The 17189-nt window shown below is 39.8% G+C and overlaps 1 protein-coding gene and 1 long non-coding RNA gene across 3 annotated transcripts; one reads left to right on the top strand and one right to left on the bottom strand.

Moving 5' to 3' along the window:
- The first annotated feature begins 3958 nt into the window (after positions 1 to 3958).
- Positions 3959 to 4516, top strand: LOC118599784. The gene is made up of 2 exons (XR_004949285.1): positions 3959 to 4356; positions 4432 to 4516. It is a non-coding gene; the product is annotated as an uncharacterized LOC118599784 (long non-coding RNA).
- Positions 4517 to 6216: 1700 nt separating this feature from the next.
- Positions 6217 to 16717, bottom strand: LOC112143512 (membrane-spanning 4-domains subfamily A member 4A-like). Of its 2 annotated transcripts, XM_024267550.2 has the most exons (9): positions 14173 to 14300; positions 13811 to 13930; positions 13621 to 13737; positions 11187 to 13530; positions 10940 to 11032; positions 10800 to 10856; positions 10387 to 10557; positions 10197 to 10313; positions 6217 to 6785 (listed from the first exon to the last, which is right to left on the bottom strand). In XM_024267550.2, exons 4-9 carry the CDS (start codon positions 11346 to 11348, stop codon positions 6756 to 6758), a joined length of 630 nt encoding a protein of 209 aa, XP_024123318.1. In that variant the 5' UTR covers positions 11349 to 13530; positions 13621 to 13737; positions 13811 to 13930; positions 14173 to 14300; the 3' UTR covers positions 6217 to 6755. The 2 variants fall into 2 exon arrangements, with proteins under 2 accessions (XP_024123318.1, XP_036071668.1); XM_036215775.1 differs by lacking the exons at positions 6217 to 6785; positions 10197 to 10313; positions 10387 to 10557; positions 10800 to 10856; positions 10940 to 11032 and adding exons at positions 14312 to 14404; positions 14552 to 16717 and having other exon boundaries at positions 13404 to 13530; positions 14173 to 14229.
- Positions 16718 to 17189: the final 472 nt, after the last annotated feature.

Raw genomic sequence — 17189 nt, 5'->3', positions numbered from 1 at the left:
TGACCGATCTGCTGACTGTGATCAGGTGTCTATCGATGGCCTTGACCCGAAGTGGTTGAGGGAGGAGAATGGTTCTGATGTCCCAGCTCTTCACGACATCCTCAGACATGAAATTGGTGTCTGACCCGCAGTCGATGAATACAGTCTCTGGATACACCCCTCCTTTGATGTGGAAACGAGCCCTGGTCAGGTGACCGGACTTAGCAGAGGAGGACAATGAACGGCTCACACACGTCCCCTCCTTGCGTGTGGAGCCTGGTCTTTTGTTGTACATGCTCGGATCAAATGTCCTGGAGAGCCACAGTATAAGCACAGGCCGTCCTTGAAGCGTCTCTCTCTCTCCTGAGAAAGACGAGTTCGACCCAGTTGCATGGGCTCCTCCTCATCCGCTGGATGACGAACCCATGGTGACTGTCTGGGGGAAGGAGGACGTGGTCGGGAAGGGCTGTGAAGGTCAGTCCTCCGTGCTCTTTCTGTTCTCCTCTCCCGGATCCGCCTGTCGATACGGGAAGCCAGGGTGATAAGTCCGTTGACTTCTCGAGGTAGATCGCGGGCTGCCAGTTCATCCTTCACATGCTCAGAGAGCCCCTGGTAAAACATGTCGAACAGGGCGTAGTCATTCCACCGACTATCAGCTGCCAGTGTACGGAACTTTATGGCGTAGTCGTCGACGGAGTCCCTCCCTTGGCGATGGCGGGACAACCGCTGTGCTGCATCCTGTCGGGGTGCCACTGGGTCAAAAACCTTGCTCAATTCGGAAGAAAAGTTCTGGTACGAGGAACACACAGCAGAACCCCGTGACCATTCAGCCGTGGCCCACTGGGCTGCTCGCCCAGTCAGCAGGGAAACGACGTATGCCACCTTGGTCTCCTCTTCGGAAAAGGAGGGGGAGTGTAGCGAAAACTGGATCTCACATTGGGTCAAAAAAGTCCGACATGTTCCTGGGTCCCCACCGTATCTCTCAGGGGGATGTGAATGGGGCAAGTGTGTAGGACGACCTCCGGTGTCAGCTGGAGGGACGTTGGCCGAGACTGTAGCCCTGTCGAGTCTTTCGGTGATCTCCTTTATCCCGGAAGACAACTCACCCAGCTGTGCCTGATAGCTGCACATAGCCGACTCCACTCGTGTCTTCCACTCCTGAGCTGCCTTCGGGTCTGTCATGGCCATGGAGAGGAATCGTGGGGAAGAGACGTGGCGAGAGATGAGTAGCCGTAGAGGAGGAACGTGGCGAGAGGCAAGGAGCCGTAGAGGAGAGTCGTGACGAGAGGCGAGGAGCGTAGAGGAGAGTCGGCTGCTTTCCAAAGCGATGCGTTGCTGGACGTGAACAGAAAACTACTGAGACGTTCCGGCGGAGAGTGGAAGACAGGAGAGAATACATCCGGGCGTGCTTTTCGTGATGACGTCACATACATATACACTTATGAACTAGCACCCCAAAGAGGTGAAATAGAAAACTCAATATTCTTCAACAATTAAAAAAATTATCTGAGTACATCTATACATTAATCTAACACCCCCACTTGTACTCATGTTATGCAAGTTCAAACATTTATGCAATCTGAATAACAAAAAGAATGTGGGTAACTCCTCTTTTCTCAGGTAGCAAACAGGATTTCGGTAAACTTCTTCAGTTTTAGCTTAGAAACAGACTTGGTCATTATATCAGTAACCATGTTTTCAGTGGTGCAATAAACTAGGCACATTTTTCCTTCAGTCACAATGGATCTAACAAAATGATAGTGTTTGCATCTCTGTCGACTCACAGGGTTTTTAGCTAAAGCGATTGTTCCCTGGTTGTCTTCATACACTACTGTCTGTGTGTACCTGTAGTTGTCAATGCCTTCCAAAAGTTGCTCAAGATATATGCACTCCTGCATCGTAGAAGCTAGAGCCATATATTCTGCTTCACTCGTCAAAAGAGCTACTTTGGGCTGTTTCTTAGTCTTCCATGAAACTGGAGAACTGTTCTTGCTCAGGGTAATACAGTAACCTGTAGTGCTGCGTCTGTCGGTGGTATCACCTGCCCAGTCAGCATCACTGTAGACTATTATGCCTAAGTTCTCATCCTCTTTTCTTTTGAAACTTAGTTCTTTGTCTGAAGTTCCCTTGAGGTAACGAAATACATGCCTAATGGTGACCCATTGTTCTTCTGTTGGATCATTCAAGTATTGGGATGACTTGCTTACCACAAAACTTAGATCTGGACGTGTACATGTTGTAAGATATACTATAAGACTGCCTATGGTTTCTCTATACATCCTCACATTTTTCATTTTGATTGCTTCCTCTTTGTAATTTAGTTTTTGATCAGATGGAGTCTCTCTCGGTTTACAATCCTGCATGTTGAATCTGGTCAGTACTCTTTTTATGTACATTTCTTGTGACATTTTTACACATCCATCCAACTGGGTGAACTCAATACCAAGAAAGTATTTAAGTCTGCCCAAATCCTTCATCTTGAACCTGACTGAAAACATCTCCTTCACATCTTTCATGACATTTTCATTGTTTGCTGCAATAATCAAGTCATCAACCCAAATTATCAGAATAGTTTTGTCATGTTCTGTTTCTCTGGAATAAACACAGTGATCAGCTGGATTCTGAATGAACTGATTCTCTGTCGGATCATCATGCAAAACCTTGTTCCAGTTGCTACCTGACTGTTTTAATTCATACAGACTTCTGCAGTTTACAAACCAAATCTTTCCCTTCTTCATAACCTTCTGGCTGATCAGTGTAAATTTCACAGTCAATAGGAGCGTGTAGATAGGCTGTTTTCACGTCCATTTGGTGGAGTAGCAGATTCTCTTGTGCTGCCTTTTGAAGTAGTACTCTTAGACTGGCCAAATTGGCTGTTGGGGGGAAGGTTTCATCATAATCTATCCCCATTCTCTAACTGTAGCCTTGGCTACAAATCTCGCTTTGTATTGTCATTTCCTTCTTTGTCGCTTTTAACAGAGTATACCCACTTACCCCCCACTGTTTTCTTGCCCTTTGGCAGAGGAGTAAGGGTAAAAGTGTAGTTTTCCTTTAATGATTGGATTTCATCATCCATGGCTTTAATCCATTGTTTTGAATTAATTGATTCGACAGCTTCTTTAAATGTTTGTGGAATCCCCAACCCAGTCCCACATGCTGCCCTGTAACAGTAATCTACAGTAGTGTTGATCTCATCACTGTCTCGGTTGTCGGCTACAAAATCCTTAAATTGGCTAGGTTTCTTTCTCTCCCTAGTTGGATATCTCTTACTGAAATGATTATCACTTGCTGCATTTGGTTCTCTTTGGCTATGGCCGTCTGATGTGTCAGACCAAATAGGCGGGGCTGTTTTTATCATATCCCACAAAGAATCCTTGATCACACTTAGAATCAAGCTTCCCCTTATCCTGTTTGTATTTGTAACATACTGACCCAAACTTTTGCATGTTTGATAAGTTTGGCTTTTTATCAGTCAGTATTTGGTAAGGGGTTTTCCCTGTCTGCTTATTAAAACATCTGTTTCGAACTGCAGCTGCAGTTTGAACAGCGTAGTTCCACAGGGATTTTGGTAACCCACTTTTGATTAACGTGCATCTACCCATCTCAAAAAGAGTGTGCCAGCCTCTCTCAGCTGTGCCGTTTTGGTGAGGAGAATATGGAGCAGATGTTTCATGCTTGATGCCATTTTTCCTTAAAAGTGTCTGAAAATCTTTGCACGTAAACTCTGTGCCATTATCTGATCAGATACACTTCACTTTCCCGAAGGGGGCAACGTCTGCGAGGATTTTTTCTGTTGCATGTAGTGTATCAGTTTTTGTCTTCAGAAAATATACAAATATTTCTCTTGAATAATCATCTGTGAACGACTGCACATATTTGTACCCATCAATAGACTCGGTGGCTATTGGACCTGCTAAGTTCGTGTGAACCATCTGAAAGCGAGCCTCTGCTCTGGAGTCTGAACTTCTGTTTCTGGTCTGCACAAACTGTCATGGCTGCACTCCTTCCTCATCCTCAGGCTGTTGGGAGCTAATCAGGTGATGAGGGACACCTGTTTACCTCCCTTCATTAGGAGCTGCTGCCCTCCACTCTCTGTCAGTTTGTCACAAGCCTTCCATGGAGCAACAACCTTGTTCATGTGAACCATTTTTGCTGACCTGTGAATCTGTCTCTAAAAAACCCCTGCACTGCACTGGAACTTTTAAAACTACGAGTCTTGCCCCAGCACCTGTACCTCCTGCCGTTTCCTCTTCCTACCTGGACAGCCTGAAGGACATCCTCCTGCACCACCCTCAACGTCAGCCCTCTGCTGTGCACTCCCTCCATCTCCTCGTTGGCCCCCTCTGTTGATCTTTGTTCATGACCTTTCACCACCAAGTAAGATCTACACCTGTACCTGTCTGATTACAAGTGCCTGTCCTGCCTGCGTTCCTAACAGCTCTCCTTCCTTAGTGCCTGAGCGCCCCCCGCTGACTGAAGGCTGTCTCTCCCGAGTTCCTGGTCCTGCCTGAGCCAAATAAACACTTTAAATACTTACTCCGTGCCTGTGTTTATTGGGGTCCAAGTACAAATCCCTTTACAAACTTTCCCCGAATGCACACTTCACACTCTTGCTCGGGTTTATCTGTTTTACCTTTGATATGCATACCATTAACTACGTTTTGCAATTTTAGCACATCTTCGTAGTTTGAATGGCCTAAAATCTCATGCCATGTTTGTAGATCGTAACAAGCATTACAGTTATCATTATCGTCAGCTTCAGTTTGCAAATAGTATAATTTACCATGCACATGAATGTTAAATTTCATACCGTCTTTACAGGTTAGTACATCCAGTCCTTGTTTGAAGGTGAACGTTGCTCCAAGTGCAGTGGCTGACTTTACTGAGAAAATGTCCTAGGGGTCGGAAGGGATGAACAACGCGCTCCTCAGCGTTGCCCTTCGTCACTGTCCCGGGCTGTCGATCAGGAACACTGCTGCATCTCCCCTCCTCTGCGCGATGCCTTAGCATAAAGTTCCATCTGCAAGCTTAACACAGTGTATCTCAGGGTTCAAGGTGTCATCAAAATTCTTAAACTTTGTGATGTCATTTACAATGTGTGAAGTGGCTCCAGTGTCGACCATCAGACCCTTCTCCTTGATGTTATGTGGTGGTTGATGAAGTGAGATTTCAGCGTCTTTGATCCTGAATGCGTAGTCTCCTCCTGCTTCAGATCCGTTGCTGCTCTCATCTGCGTCTTTCCTGGCTCCATCCAGTTTTCCCTTGAGTCTACAATTGGCATCATTGTGCGTGTTGCTTTTGCAGTGACTGCATCACGTCTTTCGTCTGCAGGGTTTTGCTCTGTGACCTTTGAATCCACATTTGAAACAGACAACATTTGCATCACTGTTGTCTCTGCTCGGCGTAGTTGACTTTGTGTGTCTTTGGCCTCTTGCCGCCATCTTCATTACGCTGTCACTCGATTCAGCCGCGGTAAACTTCTCAGTGTCTTCAAAACTTCGCAGCTCCATTTTAAATTCAGAGAACGTTATATTATCTTTATTGTGTGTCACGTTAATAGCAAATGGTTTAAAACTTTTTCTGGAAGTCCTTTAAAAACCATTGCGATCAGTAAACCGTCGCTTAATGTTTCTCCCGCGTTGCGTAGAGCTGTAATGGCGGTCTCCGCCCTGATGATGTAGTCAGTCACCGTCTCATCGCTCCGCTTCTGAAGTGAAGTCAGCATGGTATAAAGATGGATTATACGTGGTTTTCCTTTAACGGCATAATAGTCCCTCAATATTTTCTGTACTTTTCTTCCATTATCGGGTGCATCTCTCATAATTAGTGAAAGGCTTTTATCATCCAACAGTTGGATTAGCTCGGCGTATGCATCGGCATTCTTCTTAGCATCAACCACCGCTTCAGCTTCCCCGTTGGGTTCTCTCAAAACAGCTCGTACTTGCCTTCATCTCCGTCAAACATCAGTCGAGGTAACCTGCTGCTCCCTCATTGATCCATGATGTTATCTTGCCGTTAGCACGCTAACCGTCGCGACTTTCTACCGGTGATAGATCGAAAAAAAATGTGAACACATCTTAAACTCCTCTCTGAGTCGTTCCTGGGCCCATAACCTGTTGAGTTTTGCAGCTTGTCCAGCGTTATACTCAGAGGAAAAAGATGACGGAGGACGTAATCTTCGTTAGCCGTTCTGGCATATTTATTCAACACGAATTAATAAAAAACTGGAGGGAAAGAATACATCCGGGCGTGCTTTTCGTGATGACGTTGCAAACATATACCCTTATGGACTAGCACCCTATAGTGGTGAAATAGAAAACTGAATATTCTTCAACAAAGAAAAAAATTATCATAGTACATCTATACATTAATCTAACAGGGATACATGTTCGTTTGATAAGATTCTTAAAAAGCAGATTATATGTTTCAGTAAAATCTATCAAAACTTAATGTACTATTATAAAATGAATGTAGAAATGTTTAGAATAGGAAAGATCAAAATAAAGTGAAGAAAAGGAAGTTTTAACCAGTGAAGTCAAAGTTTTGCAACATTGTAAAGACAACCTTCTCCTCATAAGAGATGAGATGAAATATAAACTTTATTAATCCCACTAGAGGAAACTGGTGAATCAAAAATCAAAAAGTGTCCTTTAAAAAAACGATTTGGTCTCTGTGGTTAGTTTACATTATATCTGACATCAACACAATTGCTGATTTTTACAATCAAAGTAGAGCATACATGATGTTGACTCTTGATTCTCTTCAATCTTCAAATGTCAGTTTCCTGGTTTCAGCACTATAGTCGGCTGCAGAGTAAAGAACGAGAATCAAAACTACTATAGTTCTTTACATGAGTAACACTGAAGTAACACTGAAGCATAGAAAGAAATACCTACCAGCGTATTGAAGTGTTGTCTGCAAATGGCTTTACTCAACCAGTAGATCAGGAAAATGCAGATGAAAAATTCAACAACCAGCAGACTCAATATCAGGATTGGGATGTGTCCCACTGCCTGTGAGATATGTAGAATAAAGTTAAACCAAAATCCAAAAGAAACGTGATTCTATACGAAGTATTGTGACATACCCAATAAGGTGGATCAATCAAGATTATCAGATTGATAACAAATGCTGTAAATGACCAACATAAACTCAGAATGTTCAGGGAAAAGGACAGCTTCGCCTGAGAAAAGAAAATATGAAATAAAGGTTTAGTAAATGTTCAATTAAACTGTACCCTTACTGTAAATTGAGAACAATACAACTTCAGATTCAATCAAAAGTATAAAAACCATAAAAATGTATTAATTACCCAAATCAACAAATGTTTGTTTTCTAGTAAATTTGTACTCAAAAAAATGTTCTGCAATAAATGAATCCTCTCACCACAGTCATGTTTGGACATTTCCCAGCAGCAAAGGACAGCCCGCCACAGATTACAAACTAATAGAAGAAGACATGTTTTTAGTTTATAAACACATATAATCAGATCTTAAAAAAAAATCTTAATTCTTTGAAAACTCACCACAATGCTTGGAATTGTAAATAACCAAATAACGTTACTATAGACAACCAGTGCGAGAGCAGAAAGAAGCAGACCAAAGATAGCTTGGGCTGCCTAATTTTAATGAAAACAAAACAGAAAATTCAAATACTGGTTAATGACATTTTTGTAAACTTGCTGAAAGTTTTGTGTTTCCACATAATGACATAAAAAAAGCATAACTTGTCAGTCTGCAATGCCATTTCCTCTGTCGTTACAGTTGAACTTACTCCGAGAGGCTGAGCTTTCCCCTTGATGACAAGGACCTTGAAGTGATCATTGAACACGCAGTAGAATTGTTCTGGCATCAGCTGACCGTCCTGAAGTTCCTGGATGCTCCCAACAGGAATGGTGATGATCATGGATTCATCACAGACAAAGGTGTTCTTCATCGTCCCCAGAGCCACAGGATTCGTATTAAAGCAGTCCGAGTCTCTGGTTGTGAAGCCTCACTGCAACACCAGCACTATTTTGTGTGTCTTTGCTTGAGAGCAGAGAAACAACACTTCTTCAGAGGAACTCATGGAGGAAATGACCTGACTGACATGTCTCCGACTCGCCTTCACACCTCTGCCCTGCCCCCACCTCACATATGAACACACCACGCCTGAAAAGACTGCAAGACAATTACCTTCACTTACATGTCTAATGATATTATTACTTCTTTTAAACAAATAGGGTTTAACACAAACTAAAAAATATAAGTTACACCAGAAAAAGAAACTTAGAAGAAATCCCTCAGAATGTTACTGTGTGTTTTTAGGGTGAGGAAGTTAAAGTATGTGAAGCTATTTTTTGAGGAAGTAGTAAAAATATTCATTAAGAACACAAGTAAAAGAGATCAAGAAACTTTTATAGACATTTTTAATACTACGGCGTGCAAAAATGTAAGAAAGACCCTTGACATGACAACAAGAAAGATTTCTACAGTTTTTCTTTGCACTTTACTGAAATTCACAGCTCTGTTTAATCATGTAGTTTTAGGTGTCAAAAGTAAAAAGCTTTTACTTTTTTTTTTTTTAATCAAACAACATTTCCAAATAAGAGAATAATATTCTAAGCTTCTTCCAACCAGCTGATAGTTCTTTATGAACCACTCTGTCAAACGATATTGAAGCTCTTTAAGCTAAAGTGAATTATATTGATAATAACAATAAATAATGTGGGTTTTAGTTGTTGTTTGTGTTTTGTTGTCAAAGTTTAAGGGAGTAAGATTAAATAAGCTTTAGTTTCTTCCTATCTTCCTTTCAAAATGTTTATCTTTCTTAAGTTCCCCCAAATAGTCTCTTTAACTAACTGACTATAGTTATCAGTAAGTGCATACATTTATATATTTTATATATATTTTTGAATAACTAAACTAAACTAAACTAAACTAAACTAAACCATGCCAAGCTAAGCAAAGCTAAACTAAACTAAATACATTTTCCTGAAGTCAGTTTTGGCGTACCACAAGGCCCTGTGTTCGATCCACTTTCATTTACATGTTCTGTGTTCTTTTCCTCTCTTGTAAACTGTAAAGCTGCGATGTGGAAATTTTTCCTTTGAGGAACAAATAAAAAGAAGTCTTATCTTAGATCAGGTTACATTGTTATGGTGCATACACACCAAATGCAATTTGCACGAAAGAAATTTGAGTGCCCCGCCCCTCTTTGACCGCTTGGTGAAATCGCTGTTCGCCGCTTGTGAAAAAATGTGTTCCTGACGCCGATTCTGCCTGTGGGAGGAGCTACCAGCTCTGTCTGTGGATATCTCACTTAGAAGGAATGGAAGACACATACATGTCGAGGAATAAGGTCTATTAATTGTAAAGAGTTCTCCAAAAACATCAGTAATCATGTCTCCATGTTTGGGTTATGATTATTATTCAAAGATTTTCCCGGTACAGAGGGCTGTGTCTGGATGACAGCCGCTTCTGCAATGTTTGTGGGAGCTTTCAACAGCTCCCAGCTCGGTGGGAATAGGGGACCGCGAAGCACCGACAGAAAGAACTTCCTAATATGGTGCTTCATAAATGTCTCATGAATGAATTACAGTTTTTTTGAGTGGCATACACTAAATTAAAGTTAAGCAAAACCAACATCGTTTTTTTTTTGTTTTTTTTTTCCCACCAATGCAGGTACTATTATGATTGATTCCACATTTAGCATTTTGGGGGGAAACATGTTTGTTTGATAAGATTCTTAAAAAGCAGATTATATGTTTAAGTAAAATCTATCAAAACTTTATTGTACTATAATAAAACAAATGTAGAAATGTTTTAAATAGCAAAGATCAAAATGAAGTGAAGAAAAGGAAGTTTTAACCAGTGAATGAAAGTTTTGCAACATTGTAAAGACAACCTTCTCCTCATAAGAGATGAGATGAAATATAAACTTTATTAATCCCACTAGAGGAAACTGGTGAATCAAAAATCAAAAAGTGTCCTTTAAAAACTGATTTTGTCTCTGTGGTTAGTTTACAGTTATATCTGACATCAAAACAATTGCTGATTTTTACAATCAAAGTAGAGCATACATGATGTTGACTCTTGATTCTCTTCAATCTTCAAATGTCAGTTTCGTGGTTTCAGCACTATAGTCGGCTGCAGAGTAAAGAACGAGAATCAAAACTACTATAGTTCTTTACATGAGTAACACTGAAGTAACACTGAAGCATAGAAAGAAATACCTACCAGAGTATTAAAGTGTTGTCTGCAAATGGCTTTACTCAACCAGTAGATCAGGAAAATGCAGATGAAAAATTCAACAACCAGCAGACTCAATATCAGGATTATGATTTGTCTCACTTCCTGTGATATATGTAGAATAAAGTTAAACCAAAATCCAGAGAAACGTGATTCTATACAAAGTATTGTGACATACCCAAACAGGTGGGTATCTCCTATAAAGTGGGTATTCCCAATAATCTGGGTATTCCCTATTAGGTGGGTATACCGTATAAAGTGATGGTGGAATCACGATTATCAGGTTCATGACAAATGCTGTAAATGACCAAAATAAACTCAGAATGTTCAGGGAAAAGGACAGCTTTGCCTGAGAAAAGAAAATATGAAATAAAGGTTTAGTAAATATTCAGTTAAGTTGTACCCTGACAGTAAATTGAGAACAATACAAATTCAGATTCAATGAAAAGTATAAAACCTGTAAAAAAGTATTAATTACACAAATCAACAAATTTTAATTTTCTGGTCAATTTGTACTCAAATGTTATTTTTTAGCATGCACCTTCTTTGTAAAAACTTAAAAAATGTTTTTCAATAAATGTAACCACTCACCACAGTCATGTTTGGATATTTCCCAGCAGCAAAGGACAGCCCGCCACAGATCACAAACTAATAGAAGAAGACATGTTTTTAGTTTATAAACACATATAATCAGATCTTAAAAAATGTCTTAATTCTTTGAAAAAACTCACCACAATGCTTGGAATTGTAAATAACCAAAACACGTCACCATAGACAACCAGTGCGAGAGCAGAAAGAAGCAGACCAAAGATAGCTTGGGCTGCCTAATTTTAATGAAAACAAACACAAAATGCAAATACTGGTTAATGACATTTTTGTAAACTTGCTGAAAGTTTTGTGTTTCCACATAACGACATAAAAAAAGCATAACTTGTCAGTCTGCGATGCCATTTCCTCTGTCGTTACAGTTGAACTTACTCCGAGAGGCTGAGCTTTCCCCTTGATGACAAGGACCTTGAAGTGATCATTGAACACGCAGTAGAATTGTTCTGGCATCAGCTGACCGTCCTGAAGTTCCTGGATGCTCCCAACAGGAATGGTGATGATCATGGATTCATCACAGACAAAGGTGTTCTTCATCGTCCCCAGAGCCACAGGATTCGTATTAAAGCAGTCCGAGTCTCTGGTTGTGAAGCCTCACTGCAACACCAGCACTATTTTGTGGGTCTTTGCTTGAGAGCAGAGAAACAACACTTCTTCAGAGGAACTCATGGAGGAAATGACCAGACTGACATGTCTCCGACTCGCCTTCATACCTCTGCCCTGCCCCCACCTCACATATGAACACACCACGCCTGAAAAGACTGCAAGACAGTTACCTTCAATTACATGTCTAATGATATTATTACTTCTTTTAAACAAATAGGGTTTAACACAAACTAAAAAAAGTAAGTTGCACCAGAAAAAGAATCTTAGAAGAAATCTCTCAGAATGTTACTGTGTGTTTTTAGGATGAGGAAGTTAAAGTATGTGAAGGTATTTTTCAGGAAGTAGTAAAAATATTCTTTAAGAACACAAGAGATCATGAAATTTCATAAACATTTTTAATAATACAGCATGCAAAAATGTAAGAAAGACCCTTGACATGACAACAAGAAAGATTTACAGTTTTTCTTTGCACTTTACTGAAATTCACAGCTCTGTTTAATAGTTTTAGGTGTCAAAATTAACAAGCTTTTACTTTCTTCTTTTTTTAATCAAACAACATCTCCAAATAAGAGAAAAATATTCTAGGCTTCTTTCCAACAAGCTGATAGTTCTTTATGAACCTCTCTCTCTATGGAAATTGAAGCTCTTTAAGCTAAAGTAAATTATATTGATAATAACAATAAATAGTGTGGGGTTTTTGTTGTTGTTTGTGTTTTGTTGTCAAAGTTTAAGGGAGTAGATTAAATAAGCTTTAATTTCTGCCTATCTTCCTTTCAAAATGTTTATCTTTCTTAAGTTCCACCAAATAGTCTCTTTGAATAACTGACTATAGTTATCAGTAAGTGCATACATTTATCTATTTTTTATATATATATGAATAACTATGCAAACCAAACCAAGCTGAGCAAAGCTAAAATAAACTAAATACATTTTCCTGAAGTCAGTTTTTGGCGTACCACAAGGCCCTGTGTTGGATCCACTTTCATTTACATGTTCTGTGTTCTTTTGCTCTCTTGTAAACTGTAAAGCTGCGATGTGAAAATTTTCCATTTGAGGAACAAATAAAAAGAAGCCTTATCTTAGATCAGGTTACATTGTTATGGTGCATACACACCGAATGCGATTTGCGCGACAAATTTGCATGCCCCGCCCCTCTTTGACCGCTTGGTGAATTCGCTGCTCGCCGCTTGTGAAAAAATGTGTTCCTGACCCCGCGGCCGCATGTGGGAGGAGCTACCAGCTCTGTCTCTGGATATCTCACTTAGAAGGAATGGAGAAACATACATGTCGAGGAATAAGGTCTATTTATTGTAAAGAGTTCTCCAAAAACATCAGTAATCATGTCTCCATGTTTGGGTTATGATTATTATTCAAAGATTTTCCCGGTACAGAGGGCTGTGTCTGTATGACAGCCGCTTCTGCAATGTTAGTGGGAGCTTTCAACAGCTCCCAGCTCGGCGGGAATAAGGGACCGAGAAGCGCAGAGGTGGGAGCTGTTGAAAGCTAAGACAGAAAGAACCTCCTAACATGGTGCTTCATAAATGCGTCATGAATGACATACAGTTTTTTTGAGTGGCATACACAAAACGGAAGTTTAGCAAAAACTCACATCGTTTTATTTTTTGTTTTTTTTTTCACCAATGCAGATACTATTATAATTGATTTCACATTTAGCATTTTGGGGAGATGCATGTTCATTTGATTAGATTCTTAAAAAAGCAGATTATATGTTTCAGTAAAATCTATCAAAACTTTATTGTACTGTAATAAAATGAATGTAGAAATGTTTAAAATAGCAAAGATCAAAATGAAGTGAAGAAAAGGAAGTATTAACCAGTGAAGTCAAAGTTTTGCAACATTGTAAAGACAACCTTCTCCTCATAAGAGACGAGATGAAATATAAACTTTATTAATCCCACTATAGGAAACTGGTGAATCAAAAATCAAAAAGTGTCCTTTAAAAACAGATTTTGTCTCTGTGGTTAGTTTACAGTTATATCTGACATCAAAACAATTGCTGATTTTTACAATCAAAGTAGAGCATACATGATGTTGACTCTTGATTCTCTTCAATCTTCAAATGTCAGTTTCCTGGTTTCAGCACTATAGTCGGCTGCAGAGTAAAGAACGAGAATCAAAACTACTATAGTTCTTTACATGAGTAACACTGAAGTAACACTGAAGCATAGAAAGAAATACCTACCAGAGTATTAAAGTGTTGTCTGCAAATGGCTTTACTCAACCAGTAGATCAGGAAAATGCAGATGAAAAATTCAACAACCAACAGACTCAATATCAGGATTCCGATTTGTCCCACTCCCTGTGAGATATGTAGAATAAAGTTAAACCGAAATCCAGAGAAACTTGATTCTATAAAAAGTATTGTGACATACCCAATAAGGTGAGTATCTCCTATAAGGTCGGTAGCGTGCAATCAAAATGATGACATTAATAAAAAATGCTGTAAATGACCAAAGTAAACTCAGAATGTTCAGGGAAAAGGACAGCTTCGCCTGAGAAAAGAAAATGTAAAATAAATTTTTAGTAAATATTCAATCAAATTGTACCCTTACAGTAAATTGAGAACAATACAAATCCAGATTCAATCAAAAGTATAAAACCTATAAAAAAGTATTAATTACACAAATCAACAAATGTTTCTTTTCTAATCAATTTGTTCTCAAATATTATTTTTTAGCATGCAGCTTCTTTGAAAAAACTTTAAAAATGTTCTGCAATAAATGAAACCACTCACCACAGTCATGTTTGGATATTTCCCAGCAGCAAAGGACAGCCCGCCACAGATCACAAACTAATAGAAGAAGACGTGTTTTTAGTTTATAAACACATATAATCAGATCTTAAAAAATGTCGTAATTCTTTGAAAAACTCACCACAATGCTTGGAAATGTGTATAACCAAAACACGTCACCATAGACAACCAGTGCGAGAGCAGAAAGAAGCAGACCAAAGACAGCTTGGGCTGCCTAATTTTAATGAAAACAAAACACAAAATTCAAATACTGGTTAATGACATTTTTGTAAACTTGCTGAAAGTTTTGTGTTTCGACATAAAAAAAGCATAACTTGTCAGTCTGCGATGCCATTTCCTCTGTCGTTACAGTTGAACTTACTCCGAGAGGCTGAGCTTTCCCCTTGATGACAAGGACCTTGAAGTGATCATTGAACACGCAGTAGAATTGTTCTGGCATCAGCTGACCGTCCTGAAGTTCCTGGATGCTCCCAACAGGAATGGTGATGATCATGGATTCATCACAGACAAAGGTGTTCTTCATCGTCCCCAGAGCCACAGGATTCGTATTAAAGCAGTCCGAGTCTCTGGTTGTGAAGCCTCACTGCAACACCAGCACTATTTTGTGCGTCTTTGCTTGAGAGCAGAGAAACAACACTTCTTCAGAGGAACTCATGGAGGAAATGACCAGACTGACATGTCTCCGACTCGACTTCATACACCTCTGCCCTGCCCCCACCTCACATATGAACACAGCACGCCTGAAAAGACTGCAAGACAGTTACCTTCAATTACATGTCTAATGATATTATTACTTCTTTTAAACAAATAGGGTTTAACACAAACTAAAACAAAGTTGCGCCAGAAAAAGAAACTTAGAAGAAATCCCTCAGAATGTTACCGTGTGTTTTTAGGGTGAGGAAGTTAAAGTATGTGATGCTATTTTTTGAGGAAGTAGTAAAAATATTCTTTAAGAACACAAGTAAAAGAGATCAATAAACTTTTATAAACATTTTTAATAATACAGCGTGCAAAAATGTAAGAAAGACCCTTGACATGAAAACAAGAACGATTTCTACAGTTTTTCTTTGCACTTTACTGAAATTCACAGTTCTGTTTAATCATGTAGTTTTAGGTGTCAAAAGTAACAAGCTCTTATTATTATTATTATTATTATTTTTTTTTATCAAACAACATCTCCAAATAAAAAAAAAAAAATTCTTCCTTCCAACCAGCTGATAGTTCTTTAGGAACCTCTCTCTCTATGGACATTGAAGCTCTTTAAGCTAAAGTAAATTATATTGATAATAACAATAAATAGTGTGGGGTTTTTGTTGTTGTTTGTGTTTTGTTGTCAAAGTTTAATGGAGCAAGATTAAATAAGCCTTAGTTTCTGCCTATCTTCCTTTCAAAATGTTTATCTTTCTCAAGTTCTCAAAAATAGTCTCTTTGAATAACTGACTATAGTTATCAGTAAGAGCATACATTTATCTATTTTTATTATATTTTTGAATAACTAAACTAAGCTAAACTAAACTAAATATATTTTCCCGAAGTCAGTTTTGGCGTACCACAAGGCCCTGTGTTCGATCCACTTTCATTTACATGTTCTGTGTTCTTTTGCTCTCTTGTAAACTGTAAAGCTGCGATGTAAAAATTTTCCTTTTGAGAAACGAATAAAATGAAGTCTTATCTTAGATCAGGTTACATTGTTATGGTGCATACCCACCGAATGCGATTTGCGTGACAAATTTGCGTGCCCCGCCCCTCTTTGACCGCTTGGCGAATTCGCTGCTCGCCGCTTATGAAAAAAATATCTTCCTGACGCCGGGGCCTCAAGTGGGAGGAGCCACCAGGTCTATCTCTGGATATCTTAGAAGGAATGGAAGACACATACATGTCGAGGAATAAGGTCTATTTATTGTAAAGAGTTCTCCAAAAACATCAGTAATCATGTCTCCATGTTTGGTTATGATTATTATTCAAAGATTTTCCCGGTACAGAGGGCTGTGTCTGTATGACAGCCGCTTCTGCAATGTTTGTGGGAGCTTTCAACAGCTCCCAGCTCGGCGCTTCGCGGTCCCCTATTCCTGCCCCGTGTTCCCTGGTTCCAGCATACGCTCCGCGGTCCCTAATTCCCGCTTCCAGCTCCGCAGTCCCCGATCCCGCAGTGGCTCTCTCTCTCTCTCTTCCGGCGTGTGAAGTGGGCGAGGCGGCGAGCCCTGCTGGTGTGGGAGTTTGTCCGGCTGCAGCCAGAGAACCGCGCGCTGCCACAGGACAAAAACGTTTCTATTGGATTAGTATTTTACCTGCTGATCAGGTCACTGAAAACGTCCCGTGCTGAAAGCTGCGTTCCTGATTGGCTGATGGGACGCAGTGACCTGTTACATCAGGTATTTACATGTTGGCTGTGCCGCCTGATTTGTGCCTCGCCGCTCAACTTGAGCTGCTGACAGACCTTCACACTGCGCCGGTCGCTCACATCGAGACGCTGGGCTTCTATTGGCCTCAGAGCGCGTCTGGACCATTGGACAACATTGGAGCTGGCCGCTTCTGCCGTGTGAATCGCGTTGGGTGTGTAGGCAGCATTTCCATCCTTATCAAGAGAATCCACAGCAGGTTGCTGGTTTGCTGAGTGAAATCTTCTGACCTTTTTAAAACTAGAAGGTGCCACCAAGTTTACAAGACTTCAATCATGTCTCAAAACATTATTGAAATGTAATTAGTTAATACTTTTTGTTAAAAACCTGAGGCTCCAGGGACACACTTCATGTTTTAACTCATCTTTATTGATTTACTTTTACTTAGTATATAAATCAAGTTTTTAGAACGTCCTTCTTTCTTGTTTGCTTTTTTTATTTTAAAGCTTCCTCTCTCAGAGTGATGCAACTAAACAAGTTCAAGTATTTGTTATTTAAGAAAAAGTGTAAACTAAGACAGAAAGAACTTCCTAACATGGTGCTTCATGAATGCCTCATGAATTAAACAGTTTTCTTGAGTGGCATACACTAAAGTAAAGT

Source organism: Oryzias melastigma, linkage group LG16, assembly GCF_002922805.2.
Source record: "Oryzias melastigma strain HK-1 linkage group LG16, ASM292280v2, whole genome shotgun sequence".
NCBI classification, from domain to species: Eukaryota; Metazoa; Chordata; class Actinopteri; order Beloniformes; family Adrianichthyidae; genus Oryzias; species Oryzias melastigma.
This window is presented reverse-complemented; position numbering and strand designations above follow the sequence as displayed.